The sequence below is a fragment of the Physella acuta genome, unplaced genomic scaffold, assembly GCF_028476545.2.
Source record: "Physella acuta isolate Inbredline_101_S28 unplaced genomic scaffold, ASM2847654v3 ptg000150l, whole genome shotgun sequence".
In the NCBI taxonomy this organism is placed as follows: Eukaryota; Metazoa; Mollusca; class Gastropoda; family Physidae; genus Physella; species Physella acuta.
The window spans coordinates 581,569-599,602 of NW_026731669.1; the positions used below are offsets into that span (position 1 = coordinate 581,569).

Consider the following 18,034-nt stretch of genomic DNA (forward strand, 5'->3'; position numbering starts at 1 on the left):
CTTTTCAAAATATATTATTCTTGTATCTTGCTGGTGTGTCGCGACGCGCATTGTTTTCAATGTATATAAACGGTCTAAAAAGCAATCTAAAAATTCTAATAATAATGTACATAATACGAGCTCAATGCTTTAGAATATATTTACAAAACTTAATTTATGTAGGCTTAATCTCAACACAATAATCGTATTTTACTACCATACATCAAGTCAACAAGACAATAATACCTCCATAAATCTCCACTTCACATAGTGTCAAAGAACCATCGGATATGCCTGAAGTAATGGTCAAGTTATCGGCCGTAAAACTCCTTGTTGTCCAGTCATAAATGGGAACATTGTTTTCTCCACTTTGGTCGTTAAAATGGTAAACAGGCAATCTTTGATCTGAACTGAAAGCCTCGAGAAGAAAGCCCTTCAAACGTTGTCGTTCAGCATCTTAAAGGAATAGTATTTTCATGATTCATGTTCCATTTAAATTAAATAAACTTTCGTCAAATTATAAGGCATATATTTTCATTATAAAATACTTACAAATGGCAGAGAAAAAAATCACAACAATTTTAGAGACCTACGTCTCTTATCAATTTTAGTAATCTACTAAACGACCCGGTTTTCAGCTCGTGAATGGTTAGTACTGCACAAACGCAACACAAACAAATGTCTCAATGTACGCCCTACCATCAATAGCCTTTTACCCGCAAATGAATTGCTGTTCTAAATCTCGAACTAACGCAAAGTCCTTTTTGTAAATCCAGTCCAGACGGAAAGGGAAAACATAAACGTGGGTGCAGAGGAATAATAAAGTTATAATAACACTCATTAGCGTGGATTGATTAAGGGGATAGGCTCCCGAAAAAAACGAGGAAAAATACTTTTTAAGTAAAAAGCCTTTATCATTTATTTGTGTATGTATAAGTTAGGGCATTTAAGGACAAATATTTGTATGTACCAGGGACTCTTCTGAAAATATGGTTGCCATGGAAACGGCGGCCATCTTGGAAAAAACTACCTTTGTGGAGTTCTAAAATTTCCTAAAGTAACATATAAACCGCCCATATAATCATTGATCTTTATTGTACTAACACCAATAAAGTCAGCTGGCTAATTTTTGTAACCAAAAAACAGCCAGAAATATTTTTTTTTAAATTTTCAAAAAAATTGTGTGGTGAAATTCCATTGAATTTAGCATTATTTTCATTGGAATTTCGTCACACCAAATATTGAAAATTAAAAAAAATATTTCTAGAGTGATTTCTGTTACAAAAACCAGCCAGCTGACTCTATTAGCGTTAGTACAAGAAGGATCAATGGTTATATAGCCGATATTTATGTTAGTTTATGAAATTTTAGAACTCCAGAAAATGATGTTTTTTTCAAGATGGCCGCCGTTTCCATGGCTATGGATATTAAAGGTTACTATAGTCCTTAAATGAATCAAATCTGGGCATCCTCCGGTTCCCAGACAGGGTGCTATTCGACACCACGGGCCTCGCCGTGTTAGTTATGGCGCCTACGTTTGTTTAAGTGAGTGCAAAAGACTATGAATAAGTTGGGGTATTATAGTCGTTTGCTAAGTTGAATCTGGCGGTTCCGTAGGCGCCCCAGCATGGTGCAATTTTGCGCCACGGTCTAGACTGTAAGCCCGTTGCGCTTATGTTTGCATTTAAGTTTGTGTTTATGCTTGCTTTTATTTGCATTATTTTGAATTTTTGTTTGCGTTTTGTTTTGCGTCTGTGTTTTTTTTTGTGTTTGTGTTTGGGTTTGAGTTTGTGGTTGGGTTTGTTTTCGTTTGCTTTTGTGGTTGCGTTTGTGTTTTCTTTGTGTAAGTTTTTGCGTTTATGTTTCTATTTGTATTTGTGTTTGCTTTTTTGTGCGCGTTTGTGTTGTTGTTTTTATTTGGGTTTGCGTTTGTGGTTTGGTTTGTGTTTATGTTTGGATTTGTGTTTTTCTTGTTTGCTTTTACTTTACGTTTGTGTTTTCTGTTTGTTTGTGTTTGCGTCTCTGGTTGGGTTTGGGTTTGTGTTTGCGTTTGTGTTATGTTTGCGTTTTGTTTTTCTTGGTTTTGGTTGGTTGTTGTTAGGGGTAATTCGACAAATAGTAAACGTGTATAAATTCTTGTGCTGAATTTCCCATGATTTGGCATGTTATTTCCTATCTTAGGATACCTGCGTATTTTGAATAGCATTTGTGTGTACTAACTGTCTTTCATTTATTAACACACACACATTATATATATATATATATATATATATATATATATATATATATATATATATATATACACTGGTGATACAAACTTTCATACATTAATTAGCCTACAATAAAACACAAGTTGATAAAGTCGAAATACTGAATAAAATAAGAATAATTTTAACAACATATGCAAATAAATTACCTTCCTCATTAAAATTTCAGAAAAATCTAGCAAGATAAAAGGTCTACGATTAATAAAATGTTTTTACCTCTGTTGACTATAATGAATCTTTGAATAGAAACTCTCCTTTTAAAACGAATGTTCCAATACGATGCGTTATGTCTCAGTGTATGAGTACATGAGCCTTGCATCATGTCAGCGTTTCTATTGCCATCAACGGCCTTATCAGACTCATAATTCCGCATTGTGCTAGCATGTTGCGTTTCCTGTTTCAAAGCTATATTGCGACCTATGAAATTCGTTATACAAAATTACACCGTAGGAAAAATTTGATTTGAAAATAAAACTTTGAGCTTAGGGGTCATCCAGAAATGATGTCTCGCTTTTTTGACGATTTTTACCTCCTCCCTCTCGTTCATCACACATCGTCACAAAAAGCAATACTCCCCCCCCCCCTTAATATCATGTCACATCTAATTCTACAACACATCTCAAAATTTGTTATCAAAATAGTTTTCTAAAACGCAAAACAAGGGCTATAACTCATTTCTCACATTGCTTGTTATAATGCAAAAGTGTGACGTCACACCATCTGAACACACCCACCTCCCCTCATCACACACTGTCACAAAATCCCCCATCCCACCCCTACGAGTGTGACGTCATTTATGGACGACCCTTTATTTTAGACTACAGCATACCCCCGCTAACAAAAACCGCACAAACAGATCGTTCTTCATCCAGGCTAATCTCAATACTATTCGACAAGTTGGTCAATTTGAAATGGATGTCGACTGTTCTCTCATCAGAAGCGTTGTGGAATTGGTAGGTTGAGTCAACGATACCATTGTCGCTGTTAAACACTAAAGTAAAACTTTCAAACTCTGAAATTATAGTACATTATATATAAAAAATTATCTCTCCATCCTTCCTTTTGTCCATCTGTTCGTCCATCCATTCAATCCATCGTTCATCGATTGTCTGAAGGTTCTAGTGTAAGTGTACGTTTATGTGTACGTTTGTTGAGCTGAAAATAGGCTTGTATACACTGTATATATATATATATATATATATATATATATATATATATATATATATATATATATATATATATATATGCCTCTGTGAAAAACCTATTTTTTAAATGAACATGACTAGTGGTTTTATGAATTATAAAAATATTCGAATTAACCCTAAACACAACCAACCCAAACACAAACGCAAACACAAACGAAAAACCAGGTGTTGAGCCTACACCTCTGTAATCAGGTGTCCTGCAGCACCCTGGACCCCTTTGTAAGTACTATGTTATCTACATTAATTTTAAAGAAGAACCGAAATTGGAACACATTGGCATTCGATATTAAATTATTATATCATTCCTGACGCCCCTTGCGGTAGTATAGCTGATAGTGCCCCGCGACGCCCACGACAACTGGTTGATCACGAATTTGTGTTCTACTTCGTCATATGTATATAAATATATAATATATATATGGTGGCTTACTTTTGTTCTCAAGCAGTATTCTAATCCAATCCAAGTCTTGATGTTTGCCCCAGGTCACCTTAATTTGCTCCAAAATTGTGCATCTGACTATATTTCCTTCTGTAAGTTGCGAGCGGTTTGGCTCCAATGAACTGGCTTCTTGAACTAAATCCACTATAAAAATTTAATCTATATATATAATTCTCTTCTGGGAGCCGCTAGAAAACAAGCTGCAAACGCGCTCCCTACCTCCCCACCCCTACATGGTTTTAGTGAGCTGTGTTCACTCTAGATGTTTACAAGCAGATCAGACGATTTTAAACGTAGGGGGGGGGGGGGGAAGGAAGGGGGGGGGGGGGTTATGGTCCTTAACGAGCTACTTATACAGTTTTAAAGAAATATTTTCAGTGGCAGCGTTGGTACTGTCGAATTCACAAATTATGAATTACTGAAAAGTAGAAAAAACAACTAATAAGCGGCGTATGTTATACCGCGGGCCGGCTCGTTAAATTTATTTTCTCTCCCTCTTTCACTCTGTTTTTCATATATATATATATATATATATATATATATATATATATATATATATATATATATATATATATATATATATATATATATATATATATATATATATATATATATATATATATATATCCATCTGACTAATTTTTTAGATGGATCTTGGAAATTTACTTGGACATATGGAGAAAGTATCACGTAGGCTCTGCATTCGCCGAGGCTAAAATCTTGGCAAAATTTTAGGCAAAAAATGTGTGGAGTGTTGGAGGGCGTGGTGTGTTGTAAATTAGATCTACTGGGGTTTGAACGGCTTTACCGGCTCGACCACGCAAACCCAGAAGAGCGTTTCTAAAGGTTTAAAAGTTTATTAATTTTTAAACCTTTATGTCTGTTCTAAGAATTATGATTAAGTATCATATCAATAATCAATTATTGAAATATCTTACCATATTTCCTTAATCGAAAGTCTCGAATTCAAATCCCAAGTTCAAATCCGTAGAGCATATCTTAGTCGACTCAGCTCTAATCGGTACCTGACTCACATGAACAAAATGCAGCTTGGGATTGTTCTGACAACTCAATCCGTTCATATCCCAAGGTCACAGAAACAGGTGAACTCTACTTCACCTGCCCCGTGGACCGACATTTTCAGAAAAAAAAAAACCACTTTACTTCCGTACTTTTACTTACGATATTGGCACTTGATACCAAACCATCCAACAGAACAATGGCCATCGATGCAATCGCCGGATGAGGAACACAGGTTGGGCGACACACAGTGGCACTTGTATTCACAACTGTCTCCAAACCATCCATTGTTACAGGCTGTTCAACAACATTCATGATACGAAGATTCAAGAAAAACTCAATTTTTTTAATGTTTAAAACTATATTAAGTTTAATAATGGATGGTGAAAATAGATCAGTTGAAACACGATCAGGGCCGGCGATACCTATAAAGCGAACTAGGCGATTGCCTAGGTCGCTGTCCGTAGGGGGGACGCAGAAATGGGTTGGAAAAGCAAATCGAAAGTTTGAGGGGGGGGGGGGGGGGGGTTGCAAATCGAAAGTTTGTCCCCGGGCGCCGGAAGGGTCGCTACGCCTCTGATAATACCGGGGCACGAAAAAAGTTGCAGGGGGGGGGGGCGATACTGTTAAAACTACGTTTCTAGTGTTAATCATCGTTACAGGCTGTTCAAGAAATTTCATGATTCAAAGTTTAACGAGAAACTCCGTTTATTGTTGTTTAAAACTATACTCAAGTTTATTACTCAAGTTTAATAATGGATGGTGAAAATAGATCAATTGAAACACGATACTCTAAAAACTACGTTTCTGTCGTTATGTGAATAATCATTTGCATTCGGGTGTGTTTGTGTATGTGTGTCGAAAATATTTACTTAACATTTTATTAACGGTGATGTTTTACTTAATGTATTTGAAATATTCCAACCGCATTGAATTCCCCCTAACACATAACACTTGCCCACTAAATAAGAAAGTGTTCCCAATTTGTACTATTCCGACAAAATTTTATCTTTTAAATTCACACTAAACTATTCAAGATATACAGAAGAAAAATTCGTTTTCATGTTCAGTTAACGATGAATTAGTGGTAGACAATAATATAAGTAAAAATTGAGATAGCACGACAAATATTGGGAGGGGGGGTGATGATACCATGACAGAACCTTGCTCACTATTGAGAAACAATACAATATCAAGTAGCCTATTAAAAATTAGTAAATAAGTCTTGTTCCAAAAAAATGGGTCCAGGTTTTATCTATCACAATGGGGGGTGGGGGGGGGTGTAGTAGGGTGACACCAACAAAAATCATTGCCGAATTTACGATCTGTAAGTCTATCTATATAAATATATAAATATCACACTGAATATCTGTAGAAATAAAACGGATTTAAATTGATATAATTTGTAAATAACACTAGGAAATTGGACATTATTTTTACCATATCTATATATATATATAATTCTCTTCAAGGGCAAGACGATGCAAGCCGACTATCTAACCCTCCTCCCACCCCTTGTCTCGCTCTTCAGGCATGCGCAACAGAGTATTTCGCTACCACCCCCACACCCACCTTTCTGTTGAGCTGTGGTTAAACCTTAATGTTTACAATCGTATAGCCTGGTCTAATTAGTGACGGCTATTAGGGGCAGATGATTTAGCTTTTAAACGATTTGAAACTAAGGAGACGTAAGAAGTTCTGCTTGATATTTTCATTGTCGTCCGTAAACTGTCGCTGATCTTACGGGGGCGGGGTAAGGGAGGATAATGTCGAATTCACAAATGATGATTTACTAAAAAGGTAGAAAATAAAACAACTACGTATGCTTACGGCGCGCGTCAGCTCGTATTACATACTGCTCAAATGCCACAGTCAACAAACACAGCGTAATGCATTTCCAGATGCTTTGCAGAAAAGGCATGTCATTGAACTGAAAAAAAAATTACTTTAAACTAATACATAGTTGTTATTTACTATATAATCGTTTTAATTAGTAGATGTAGAAAAATACACACGTTAATATACAATGTGTATTAGTATTATAATAATGTTGTTTGTGCAAATTTTATGATGGATTTTGTTCATATAGCATGATTAAGGTAACGGCTTCATTTTAACACCGTATTTTGGGTCATGTCCTTCGTATGAACAGAAGAAGACTTCCGAACATATCACTAAAATGGAATCAACCTGGAAAACGAAAGAGAGGAAGACCACTGGGAACATAGAAGAGAGAAATGGAAGAAGTGCAAGCTACTGGCAAGACCTGGCATGAACTAAAGTGGCTCGCCTAAGACAGACTGGGTAGGCGGAGATTTGTTGCTGCCCTATACTCCACAGGGAGTGACGAGGATTACGTAAGTAAGTTATTTAAGGATACCAGGTAACATAAAGCGCAAGCGTTTTATAGAAATAGTTATGTCAACATTATAGTCAAGTAATAGTTTTGCTAACTAACCCGTCAGAGTTGGGTGGACTCAGGGACATGCTACGATTCTAGCCAGGGATCCGAACACAACTCTTTCGGATTAGCAGCCAAGCGTTTTACCGTTCGACCACGCCGTTACATATGTTTATTTTTAAAATAAAATAAGACATATTTTCCCCACCATTACAATCACTTGTCTGTTAGACAGTTATCATAGAAGTGATGCTGAATGTTTAGGTAACATTTCAAATGCAGAATAAAGAAAGTCGGAATGTAGAATAGATAACCATTGTTCAAGTAGTTGAAGTAGGTAGGGTAGGGACCGATAGAATTGTTGACCAATTGAGATGAGATCGGCGTGGTCTGGTCGATAAAGCACATGGTTGCTTAAGCTAATAGTCCCGAGTTCGAACACCGGGGCAGATGAGGCTCGTTAGCTGGTGATAGCATCTATTCCGTAATATTAACATTTTTGGAAGAATTAATAGATGCTATAAGTTTACTCGATTGTATTGCTATAATCAAATGAAAATAACCAACAAGTAGGTATAATCACACCATAACATTAATATTTTTGGAATATTTAATAGATGCTATACAATGACGCGACTTTTACTACTAGAATCTATAATCAAATGAATAATAACCAATAAGTCGTAGCATTAACATTTTTGGAAAAATTAATCGGTGCTATAAATTGACGTGATTGTAATTCTATAATCAAATGAAAAATAACCAATAAGCCGATAAAATCACCGTGTTCTAATGTGTAGAATGGGAACACATATACAATTATAGATCTACTTAGAATCCTTCTTATTTCTATTTTGTAGATTCTATTTAGGTTTTAGTTTGTTTACGTATTTAGCATCTTGATCTAAATCTAGATACCGTTCAAATAGCGTGCTAAATTTCGCACTTGCTTTTTAAAGGTGCGCAATTTATTTTGTTATTTATGTTTATGTCAAATTATGTCTACCACTATTAATACTACTAGATCTGAAATGAATTTTAAGAAAATTCGCATTCAGTTATTTATTTTCGTTAGTTTACTCTTTCATTTGAGCATACAGGGATCAGTCGGTTTCTTCATCTCCCCTTCACCCTACATGAATGAAACATTTGGGCTAAATATTAATTTATCACTTTTTTATGTTACTTATTTTGAACACTTTACTGCTGTTTTTTAATTCCAGACGTATTATTAACTGTATTTTTATAATAACATTTGTTTTTGTAATGAACATTTATATTATATTTTTCAATTAAAATCAATGAATATTAAAATAAGAAAATATGTGTTTTCAAAAGGTTGTGCCACTATTATAAATCTTAATTCAGTATTTTTCAAAGAATTATTTCTTAAAATTTTACAGTGTAGTTTGCATTCGACCTAATGAAAAGCTTTCAAGCAAGAAATCTACCAACCAGTCACCTTCGACCGCGAGCCGATCACGCTATCGTTATTAATTAATAATGTTATCTCTCCTTTCATTACTGAATATGTTTTTTTTTAATGACTAACCGTCTAATAAGAGTAGAAGAAAATATATTATCATTGTCGTTAAAGAAGAACTCTTCTGGATTGACATTGCTGCATTAGAAGTGTTTCAAAATTAAGTGAATTTTCCCCAAACCCACGTTAACGGACATTTTAAACTAAGTAAAAGCTAGTAAAATGTTAGTATATTTCCATATTTTATGATGTTGACCTTTCTAAACCTGCTTATTTTTGTGTAGAGTGATTTCCTGGCGTATGTAAACAAGTGTAAGAGGAATCCAGTCAGTCCGTTCCTCAACAAAGAACTGAACATCGTTATGTGATATAGAAACTGATGGCGGACGATAGATCATCATTCAGGTTTTAATCATTTACAAAAAAAATAAAAAAAAATTCAACATTATGGTTTAAATCTGTGTTAAAAATATCTTCATCGATTATACTTTTTTATAAAAAAAATAAGTTAAACAAAGTGAACAAACGAAAACAAATCTGTAGCGTAACAGAAATTGTGGAAGTCCACATTTTTAAAATTTTCGTAACAATGAACATTTTTAAATTTAAAAAAAAATATTACAAATATCTCTGATGTATCTTGGCACATGTTTGTGTTTCTATTGATAACCAAACAGATGGAGAAGGTTGCTTATTCAGCGCATGCTCTATTTTAAGCTCCGGGCCCAAAAATCCATTGTCTCGCTAGGCAAATGAGCCCTATATTTGTAAAGGAAAACGCTTCATGAAAATATACCAGTGATTTAATAGAAAAGGCTTTTAAAACAGGGTTTTCTTTTTTTTTTATTTCGCGTACAGTTAATCTTCCAAAACAACTGTTCTATCGAGTTGAAAATATATAATAACATATATTTATACAATCTTTTGTTTCGCTTCTATAAAGAAGCATCATGTTTTCCCGTTTATGCCTAAAACACCTTGAGCATTTGAAGTAGAGATCAAATGTTTTAACGATTTCGACATATAGAGGGTTAATGTGGTTAGCACTATGCCAATCCGTGTTTGTTTCCCTAACATGAGTCAGATGGGTAGACTCAGGGACGTCACATAGTCTCAAGCCCATATATAGAATTCAAATAGGCTTTTTTTGTGAATTTCCTGTTCTGTCTTATTTGTATCCGAGTGGATTTTTCGTTATCAGCATTGGAGAGTTTGCAAGACAGCAGGCGACGAGAGAACAATGGCTGCCAGTTCTGTCAAATGTCCAGAACAACCACTAGTCTGTCGAACAACACAATGGACATGGATCACCGATGGATTATTTCACTTAAACGTGTTGATGCGCAAACAATATGCTCACTTTACTTGTCGACGTGTTGACTACAGCTACATTTATTTTTCTTCAAATGTTCGTTTTTTTTTTAAAAATACTCTCAACCACAACTGTTTTGAAAAACTCAATCAATATAAAATACAAAGTAAATGTGGGGCTTATTTAAAATCGAAACAAACAATCACGGAGTAGAAGATTTGAAAATACTTTTGCATCTAGTTCGTTTTCGTTTTGAATGAGGAGATCAGCTAACATATGTAGAAACAAATCAGATGGATACATAGCACTTAGGGAATTCATACTTGTCACCTTCGTAATATCAAGCAAAATAAAAATTAACAAAATGGTAAGTAAGTGAACGAGTGAAAGGGGATGAATGGGGGAGAATGTTGTGGTAAACCGCCATTTTAGCGTATTTTATTCCCCGCTTCACGATCACCTCCAGTTGAGCGTATTTTATTATAAACACAACCGTAACACACAAAAACGTTAGAAAAACACTAGATCTACTTTTTTTATGAATGTAATTTTTAATTAGAAAAGTTAAAAAAAATATAAAAAAGCATTAGAACTGTTCCAATTAAATATCGTGTGGTCGTTAGCGGGAGAAAAATACTTACACGGTCGCAGGTTCACCGTGAGTTCACATTGACTTTAATTATCAGCATACGTCATAGCTCGGGCAATAGCTGTTTGAAATCGTGTTGGCTTCAGTTTTGGGGTCATTGTACGTTCATTAATGTGTAATTATAGTATCTTGCCAGGGAGATATTTCTAAATTTGGATTTTTCTCAAGTTTTGACAAAAGTAAATTATCAAAAATCTAAACCAAAGTCAGTCTCTTTGTTTTATTTTACTCATTTGTTAAAACAAAACAAAAATAAAATACAAATAAATAAATCGTGTTTTCCTAATGTTTTAGTGTGTTTCGGTTATTATAATAAAATACGCTCGACTGGAAGTAAACAAGAAAGGTAGAATAAAATACGCTAAAATGGAGTTTTACCGAATGTTGTTTGTACTTGGTACCCTGATCCGTTCGTCCCTGTACAGTCTACGTGTTGTGAGTTGTAACAGTCCGGTTTATACCTAATTACATAAGGTGTGTGGCAAACGTTTGTGAATCATTGCCTCAGTTTCGTCCAGATCTCCAAGGCTAGTGTAGGTTAGGTCTATACTAGTATTTAGCCACTGTATCGTAGTTTGTGTATTTAATGTTTAGAATGGACTGTGTTAGTATAAACAGTGTAGATATTATTAAATTATTGTAGTTTTTAACGAGTTTTTGTTTCCTTCAGTTTTGTTTTGTAACCCGTTTGTGATTGTTTGTCTTATGTGTTGCGCTACGCATCGGATCACCCGTAAGGCGTGTCCGTGTGTTCACAAAAGAGGAGATCGGCTAACGCAGGTTAAAACACGTCAGATGGACACATAGTACATAGTGAACTCATACTTGTCACTTCCACAATATCAAGGGAAAAAAGTAACAAAATAATAAGTAATAGCAGCTTATAACAGAACTATCATTACACGTTAAACAGGGTTATCTTGTTATTGATTAAGTCATTATGGAATAGACATGGTCTGTATATTATTCATGCTTGAGACTTTCTTTTTTTTTGGATAATAATTTACATTTTTTGTTGTCCCATGAACTTAACTAAAACTTATTTAATTTTTGTCAGATTGTTGAATACTATAAACATTACATTCATTTTCTTCATTCAACTAAATGTAATTATGTGATCTATCGCACCGTTTACAGAAAGATTAATGTAAAAAGTACAACATATTCTTGAAATGAGTAACCACATAAGTATTCTGTATTTGTATCGTTTAGTTTTTGCTTTACTATAACCTTATTTTAATTTGTAAAATATGTCAGTGAGTACACAATTTCTACAAAGCAATAAAATATCAACTCGAATTCAATTTAATCATGCATTGTAAATAAAAAGTTTAGAAATGGTTATATGCTTGATTAAATACATGATGTATCGATTTTATGCTAAGCTTACAAAACGTCGATACTGAAATGTAGAAATCAATAATTATCTAAATAAAAAGCACCGCGAGGGATATAAAATATATGTCTAGTTGAAAAAAATGCAGCAATTTTTTTTCAATAGCTAGTGCTACAAACTCCGCTATTCTTTTCGATGTATTTTATTCTCTCATTATCATCATTGCTGTGGATCGCTTGTTGAGCATAGAGACATAACCACACCTCTCCATCGTGTTCTGTTCTCGGCGCTTCCCCTAAGTTGTGTTCACAACATTCTGGCTGCTTCTGCTTCACTTACAGATAACCTTTTACAAACCTTAATTTATCGTCAATTGAGAGCATAACGTGCCTATATCTTCCAGATGGCTTTACTTTTACTATTTGTGATGTATTACTGCTTGCCTACGCAGAAAGCGGATACGTTATACAACGTAGCTCTTTACAAACCAGCTTACCAGTCCTCTGTGTACCCGGACTGGGTCCCTAGCAAAGGAAATGACGGAGGTACGAGACTTCTGTTGACTGGTGGCCAGTGTGCACACACATTCTACGAAAACAACAGTTGGTGGATGGTCGACCTTTTCGACACATACGTCATCACGTCCATCATTCTTACAAACAGGTAGGTTTTTAACATGTCAATATGTTTTAGTTATATTTTATTCCGTTCTGAGGGAATATTTCAGGTTCTTTAATTACTAGGGATTTTTTTACATTTTGTATAATTTTCTTTTATATTATCTACGATTGAATAAGTTAAGTAATGGAGGAATTACCTTGCTGTACGTATATGTAGAGGGGGGGGGGGGGTACTCAGTCTTTAAATTTTTAATGTTTTAAAACTGTCATTAAATCTACCGACTTCTCAATGATACTTCCGGTTTTAATATGTATTTATTTTTCCGAAAAAAGAAATAAGAACAATGTGTCATATGTATAGAATTTTAAAATAACTAAACATGTAATAAAAAGAAAAATAGTCTCTTCAAAAGTAGTGTGTGAACCAAATTTTATTTTAATAATAATTATAATAATATCTGTCGTGTTCTAATGTAAAAATAAACAATCCAAACGGACTAATTTTTTTTGTCTTTCAAAGCACAATAATTAGTTCTCATCTAAATCAGAAGACACTATTCAAAACAAAGACGAGCAGATTGTCATTTGAAAACTTAACGCGCTGTAATGCGTCATTTTCTTTCGTCTACATCTATTATATATTTTTTTTTAAATTTCTATTAGGTTTTAACAATATTATCATTTTTAATAGGACAAATATCCCAAAGCGAGATTAAAACGAACTGATTTTAAACAAGAAGATAATTTTCTTATATGGTCAAATAGATTATGTGACATGTTTTAATGTTCATTGTTAGCTTCCCCATTAATTTATTGTATTAACTAGAAAAATGTGAAAAATTAATTCGAAACAAATTCTAACCTTGTAAGTTATTTGGCAAGAAGGGGGGGGGGATACACAGTTGACCCGAGGATTATTTGCTGTTTTACAACCAAATTATTTTTTAACTTGGAAACTTGGCCGACGCGTATTTACTAAAACTAAACCATTTTAGGAATCTAAAATTAGATTAAAACTCATTTCCTTCCCCGATCTGAATGAAACATATTTTATAAGCGTTATCGTATTCATACTGCGACTAAGTGAAGTTAATTGAAGTCACATAATTTCGAAAAACACAATCTCTATAGCGTCAGGACTGGCTTAAACAGATTTCTTACCTTACTTACTGCGATTCTGTGACTCGCGTTTCTTCTCTTCTTAATCCCGTTCATGCCCAAGGCACATGGGGCAGATGAAGTAAAGTTCATCTGATTCATTGACCTCGGCATATGAAGGGATAGTGTGGTCAGCACTATGCCTAGCCGCCTTTGTTGCCCTAACATGAGTTAGGTACCCATCAGAGCTGGGCGGACTCAGAGATGTTACACTGATTTGAACTAGAGACTCTTGGATTAGGAATCTAGCTCTCTACCGCTTGGCCACGCCTGATAACTAATTTGGTCTATCATAATATTTAAACATTATTTCGAAACCAATTCTTACATAAGTGAAGAGTTTAACTTAAAAAACGATTCGACTAAAGGACAACAGACAAAAGTGTTTCCCGCGTATATTATCTCAAAATGGTCTTCGAAAAGATGATAGCGACTATAAGGCTCTCGACGCTTTGTTCATTTACATATTGACTCGTTGGAAGCAAATCCAAAAAAGAAAAGTCGGAGTCAACAGCCTCAAAGGTGCATAACCAGTTGACACGTATCCTTAATTGTGTTGGAGGGGATCACTTCCAACTCTAAAATTAAGAACGAAGAAGAAGATATTGACCTGCGACAAAAAAAGTTCAAAGAAAGATAAAAAAATATATATTTTAAAACTAACTCGTAAAAGAGAAAACCAAGGAGAAGCTACTTATACGTTAATTAAATGTACTAATCCAGATAAGTAATATAATATATCACATACAATGCTTCTAAGTAAACGGATTAATTGCGTTACATTATGATATCTTAAGAATATCTAATTGTAATTCGTTTTCCTTTCTTTTTTTCAAGGCACGACAGTTTGTATAATGCTATGCGGTTACGTGAATTCCAGATTGAGATATTCGACAATGATCCCACATCAAACTTACTCTCTAATAATGGCAGAATTTGTTATCGACAGACAGCAGCTGTTCCAATAGGGACATTCACGTGGAACTGTAGCCAACCACTTAGAGGCCGTTACGTCAGATTATTTAGGTATGTGAATATATATATATATATATATATATATATATATATATATATATATATATATATATATATATATGTGTGTGTGTGTGTGTGTGTTTGTGTGTGTGTGTATACTAGCTGTCCGGCCAGACTATGCACAGGCTATTGTGAAAAACTTAAATGTAAAAGAACGTTCGTAACGTGACCCCCTTCTACTTGAATCTAATAAAGGAAGCTAAAATTGTGCTTATTGTTGTCTTTAATAATGCACATAACAGGTTTTTTTTTCTGTTCTCTTATAAATGGTATTTCTAAACCGACAAAATAGAATTCCGGATTTTGAACTTAGTAGAAATTAATTTTTTTTTTTTATTTAAATTTTGATAGCATTTATCTTTTATCAGATTTACGGAAGAATGTCTCAATTTTTGTGAACTGCAAGTGATGGCCTCGTCCAAGGCAGTAGAGTTCACTACTTATAAAAACTACAAGAACAAGAGACTAAACATGACGTCGTTATTTGATCTCACCGTGTCCAACGCTATGCTATGTGGCTCCCAATGTCTAGAGAAACGTTACACAGACGGCTGTACTGCTTTCAACTGGTTCCATTCTACACGTCTGTGTCAACTGTTGAGTTTAGACCCAAGAGATGTCACTGTTGTAACTAAACTTGTCTCAGTCTCTGATGTTGAGTTCTATATTACATATTATTAGCGAAGCTTATAGGAAGTATTGATTAGCCCCGGGGTCTCCAAACTACGGCCCGCGGGCCGAAAGCGGCCCGAGAGGTCCTCTCATCCGGCCCGCTGAGATATTTTGTTTCTGAATGTGGCTGAGGAATTTTGCCAAAAAATTCAAAATTATTTGAAAATGTAGCTTTGGTTGTTGCAGAAATTGGTGAAAACATTGTGACTCAAATATTGAAAAATGCAAGCAAGTTTCGATATTTTCCACTTGCTATTGATGAATCGCTGGATAGCTGTTCCACCTGTCAACTGCGTGTGTTCATTAGAGGTGTGGATGAAGACATGAACTTAACACAATAGCTGGGGGGGAGGGGGAGACGGTCTGGATGGGGGAGGGTTTCCGACACCCCAATGAGATGTATGGAAGAAACTGGCGCCCGAACTAATATTTGATAGTTAGTGCGGCCCTCGTGATGAAAAGTTTGGAGACCCTTGGGTTAGACGATAACGTCCCGGTCACATAAAATACAGTGATGTTTTTTCGCATAGCAACCCCACTATTTTGCTTTTATCACTTATAAAATAAAACGGAAGTGATCTCCCCTAAATTTCCTCGTATATTTAATTTAATTTTAAATAAAATAGAATGGCGCAGAAAAAAAAATCATAAATGAACAAATAAACATAAACAATGGATAATTAGTTCTTTATTTTTTTAAATGTTAATTGAGCACTTAATTAAGCCAAATTTTATATCACAATGCATTGTCATCGAGTCTAGACCTACATGGAAAGTGTTAAAGAAATCGGTCCGGTAGAAAAGATCTTCTTTTCAGAAACGAAAAAAAAAAAGAGTAAAGTAATACGCCCGTTCACCGGAATTCACTCAAGCTTTGAGTAAATCAAGAGAATTGGATCTTTTACATATGTTAAAATTTCGTCCAACTTACTGAAAGGGTAACGAAGTTATTGCTATTTTAGAAACTGGAAATAAAATAAATTACCACTTTCGTTAATGGGATGTCACGCAACAATTGAAATTAATTCAGGTATAAGATCTTATACTTATATATGAAATTCCGTCTACTTAGCTGAAACAGTACTAAAGTTAAAGTGTTCATACGAAAGTGTTCTCAGGTCAATCGGTCTGTCATAGCTGTCCATAGGTCACTCGGTCAGTCATAGCTGTCCATAGGTCACTCGGTCTGTCATAGTTGTCCACATGTCATTTGTTCTGTCATAGCTGTCCCCAGGTCATGAGGTATGCCATACTTAGCTGTCCACATATTGCAGATGTGCAACTAGCATTCAAGTTTGTTTTTTTCAAAACAGGAAAATGAATTCTTTAATTAAACAACCTTTTAACTATAGTAACTCAATTGCGTAAAGCTAACTATAAATACACTACAAATCAAATGTAAAAAAAAAACCAGCCTTGAAGCAGTGGAAGACAAAGCTATCTAAAGAATTTTTAAAAATACCATACCAGTTTGAAGAGATAAAGAAAACATAAATATACATATCCCCATATATATACATATATATACGTGTATATATATATATATATATAAATATATACATATATATAAATATATATATATATATATATATATATATATATATATATATATATATTAATATATATATATATATTTATATATATATTTATATATATATATTATTTATCTCTTTCACTTTTTGTAATGTAACCGCACATACATGTTGAATCCACACAGTGCCCACGTCATTTAAACTCTATTTTCACGTCTACGGGTTCTACAGGCTTACTATTTAAATGTGTTTGGTTAACTAGAATGTAACAGGTGTACAGTCAAGGTGCACAATGCTTTTTAGTAGCACTGTAGAAATACCAGTATTTCATCTGAAGAATGATGAAAATGTAAATATAGATAAAATAACACCCGCTTGTGTTTAAAGTAATTCCCATGTTGTAGTAACGTAAAAACCACTAATTCACTACCATGAATTTAATGTAATCCTAAATTAAATAATTGACTTAGTACCTTCATAATAGCATGTACTTCTAAAAATAAAAATATAAAATACTTAGATATAATTTTGTGTTTCGGTGTTATTGATATTTTATTTCAATTTATCCTGTTTTATTATACCGTGTTTTAAAGTGTTCTTTTATTTTTAGTAGAGTTTGTTGTGTATTTTTACGTGATGTGTTGTTAATTTTTTTAAAGTGTTGTGTTTCTGTTATCATTTTGCTTGTATTGTGTTGTGCTTTGTGTTTAATGTTGTGTATTTGCTTTGTGTTATTCGTTACGACGTGTAGACTGTTTGTTTTTATTGTTATTTTTATTTTCTCGTTATATGTTTTATATGTTGATATGTTGGATGTTTGTTTTTTTTTTATTATTTCTCTTATAATATTCTAATTTTTAAAGTATGCTTAAGTTCTATTCTATTTTCAATTTCTGATACAATACCTGCATTTAATGATAAAAAAA

The 18,034-nt window shown here is 34.0% G+C and overlaps 1 protein-coding gene across 1 annotated transcript in view; it reads right to left on the reverse strand.

Annotated features, from left to right (window-relative positions):
- Positions 1-202: 202 nt before the first annotated feature.
- Positions 203-18,034, reverse strand: part of LOC131935618 (sodium-coupled neutral amino acid transporter 7-like) — a 29,179-nt gene continuing 11,347 nt past the window's right edge. Inside the window, exons 13-14 of the mRNA XM_059292121.1 lie at positions 2,553-2,663; positions 203-435 (exon numbers count right to left, since the gene is read on the reverse strand). Coding sequence (XP_059148104.1) covers positions 203-435; positions 2,553-2,663 — 344 coding nt within the window. The remainder of the gene's footprint in view (positions 436-2,552; positions 2,664-18,034) is intronic.